Source organism: Microtus ochrogaster, linkage group LG5 (genome assembly GCF_000317375.1).
Source record: "Microtus ochrogaster isolate Prairie Vole_2 linkage group LG5, MicOch1.0, whole genome shotgun sequence".
Taxonomy (NCBI): domain Eukaryota; kingdom Metazoa; phylum Chordata; class Mammalia; order Rodentia; family Cricetidae; genus Microtus; species Microtus ochrogaster.
The window spans coordinates 12,113,926-12,117,084 of NC_022031.1; the positions used below are offsets into that span (position 1 = coordinate 12,113,926).

General features: G+C 36.8%; 1 protein-coding gene across 1 annotated transcript; it reads right to left on the minus strand.

Annotated features, from left to right (window-relative positions):
- Window positions 1-90: 90 nt before the first annotated feature.
- Window positions 91-285, minus strand: LOC101984123 (zinc finger protein 431-like). The gene has a single exon (XM_026786827.1). The coding sequence runs from the start codon at window positions 283-285 to the stop codon at window positions 91-93; it is 195 nt and encodes a 64-aa protein (XP_026642628.1).
- Window positions 286-3,159: the final 2,874 nt, after the last annotated feature.

A 3,159-nucleotide genomic window follows, 5' to 3' on the forward strand; every position in this document is an offset into this window, starting at 1 on the left:
TGCTTATTCACACTGTTGCCTTTATTTAAATCTTCTAGGACACAACATCATTTCATCAGAGGCTCTTTGTTTTCAGCATGCAGAAGAAAATTACCTTTCATGTCTTCTAGAACGTTGACAATGTTCTTTACTATTATGTTCTTCCCAAATGTACCCTATAGTAGTGAGGTTCCTGTAGGTCTCCAGCATCATATCTTTGTAGAGATTCTTCTGGGAAGGATCCAGCAAGTTCCACTCTTCCTCAGTGAAGTTGACATGCACATCATCATAGGTCACTGCCTTCATGTTGTGGTTCCTCAGATCGCCAAAGCTCTCAGTTCATCATCTCCCTGCAGCAGCAACTTCACCACAGCACAGGAGACAACAACTCTTCTTTATGTCTAACATCCACTTATGAGTACATATTGTATTTGTCTTTCTGGGTCAGGGTTATATCACTCAGGATGGTTTTTTCTAATTCCATCCATTTGCCTGCAGATTTCAAGATGTCATTGTTTGCTTTTTTCCTCCCACTGAATAATACTCTATTGTGTAAATGTGCCACATTTTCTTTATCCAGTCTTCGGTTGAGACGCACCTAGGTTGTTCTCAGGTTCTTGTGAAAAATGCTGCTATGAACATGATTGAGCAAGTGTCCTTGTGGTGTGAGTGTGCATCCTTTGGGTATATGCCCAAGAGTGATATTGCTGGATCTTGAGGTAGGTTGTGTCCCAATCTTCTGAGAAACCTCCATATTGATTTCCAAAGTAGCTGAACCAGTTTGAACTCCCACCAGCATCAGAGAAGTGTTCTTCTTACACAGCATCCTATCCAGTATAAGTTGTTATCAGTGTTTTTTTTTTTTATCTTAGCCATTCTGACAGGTGTAAGATGGTATCTCAGAGTTGTTTTGATTTGCATTTCTTTGATGGTCAAGGATGTTGAGCATTTCCTTAAGTGTCTTTCAGCCATTTTAGATTCCTCGGTTGAGGATCTGTACCTCATTTTTTAGTTGGATTACTTGGTATTTTGATGCCTAGTTTCTTGAGTTCTTTGTGTATTTTACTTTACAGGAGCTTCTCTGTTTCAGGTGGTCCCATTTATTAATTGTTGCTCTCAGTGTCTATGCTACTGGTGTTATGATTAGAAAGTAGTCTCCTATGTTAAAGTATTCAAGGCTACTTCCCACTTTCTCTTCTGTCAGGTTCAGTGTAACTGGATTTATGTTGAGGTGTTTGATCCACTTGGACTTAAGTTTTGTGCATGGTGATAGATATGGATCTATGTGCATTCTTTTATATGTTGACATTCAGTTATGCCAGCACCATTTATTGAAGAAGCTTTCTTTTTTCCATTGTACAATTTTGGCTTCTTTGTCAAAAATCAGGTGTTCATAGGTGCATGGATTAATGTCAGGATCTTTGACTCGATTCTGTTGATCCTCCTGTCTCTATAGAAGAGCTTCAAGTCAAGGATGGTGATGCCTCCAAAAGTTCCTTTATTATATAGGATAGTTTTGGCTACTCTTTTTTTTCCATATGAAGTTAAGTATTATTCTTTTAAGGTCTATGAAGAATTGTGCTAGGATTTTGATGGGTATTGCACTGAATCTGTAGATTACTCTTGGTAAAATTGCCATTTTTACCATGTTGATCCTACTTATCTAAGAGCATGGGAGATCTTTCCATTTTCTGATATCTTCTTTAATTTCTTCCTTTAGAAACTTAAAGTTCTTGTCAGACAGGTCTCTCACTTGTTTGGTTAGTGTTACCCCAAGATATTTTATGTTATTTTTGGCTGTTGTAAAGGGTGATGTTTCTCTGATTTCTTTTTCAGCCTGTTTATCACCTGCATATAGGAGGGGTACTAATTTTTTTTGAGTTAATCTTGTATCCTGCCACATTACTGAAGGCGTTTATCAGTTGTAGGAATTCCCTGGTAGAATTTTTGGAGTCACTTATGTATACTATCATATCATCTGTAAACAGTAAAAGTTTGACTTCTTCCTTTCAAATTTGTATTTCCTTGATTTCCTTTTTTTTTTTTTTGGTCTTATTGCTCTAGCTAGAACTTTGAGTACTATATTAAATAGATACACAGAGAGTGGATAGCCTTGTCTTGTTCCTGATTTTAGTGGAATCACTTTGAGTTTCTCTCCATTTAGTTTGATGTTGACTTGCTGTATTACTATATATTTAGGTATGTTCCTTGTATCCCTAATCTCTCCAAGATCTTTACCATAAAGTGGTGTTGTATTTTATTAAGGGCTTTTTCAATATCTAATAAGATGATCATGTGATTTTTTCTTTCAGTTTGTTTATATGGTGGATTATATTGACAGATTTTTGTATATTGAACCATCCCTGCATTTCTGAGGTCTACTTGATCATGGTAGTTGATTTCTTTTGGATGTGTTCTTGGATTTGGTTTGTGAGTTTTTTATTGATACTTTTTGCATCAATGTTCATGAGGAAGACTGGTCTGTAAATCTCTTTCTTTGTTGTGTTTTTGTGTGGTTTGGGTATCAGAGTGACTGTAACCTCATAAACAGAGTTTGGCAATGTTCCTTCTATTGCTTTTGTGTGGAGGAATTTGAAGAGTATTACTTATTAATGAATAGTATTATTGAAGAGTATTAGTTCTTCTTTGAAATTCTGGTAGAATTCTCCACTGAAACTATCTGGCCATGAGCTTTTTATGGTTGGGAGACTTTTAACGACTGTTTCTATTTCCTTAGGGGTTATAGGTCTATTTAAGTTGTTTATCTGGTCTTGATTTAATTTTGGTAAGTCGTACCTACACATTTTAAAAAAAGATTCAATCCTACTTTTAACTTCCTTGGTGAAATATAATCCATTCAAAACTGAGCTACAGGCCTGAAATAGTTGCACATGCCTTTAATCCCAACACTCCAGAGGCAGAAGCAAGCAGATCTCTGCTAGTTTGAGGTAGCCTGGGCTATCTATCTAGTTTCAGGACAGCCAGGGCTACATAGTGAGACCCTGTCTCAAAAACCAAACTTACAGCCAAAGCAAACACCCAACCAAACAGAAAAATTAAATCTACTAATCTTCACCTTTAGACTCTAAAAGTCTTCAAACTCCTGTACCACAAGTTAGTGAGCCATATTGGTGTCAGTATCAAGGGGGAAGCAGGGGTCTTGTTCTGTAAGAGAACTGA

Coding starts and splice junctions, on each gene's coding strand:
- LOC101984123 (XM_026786827.1), bottom strand. CDS start 285: ATGAAGGCAGTGACCTATGATGATGTGCATGTCAACTTCACTGAGGAA.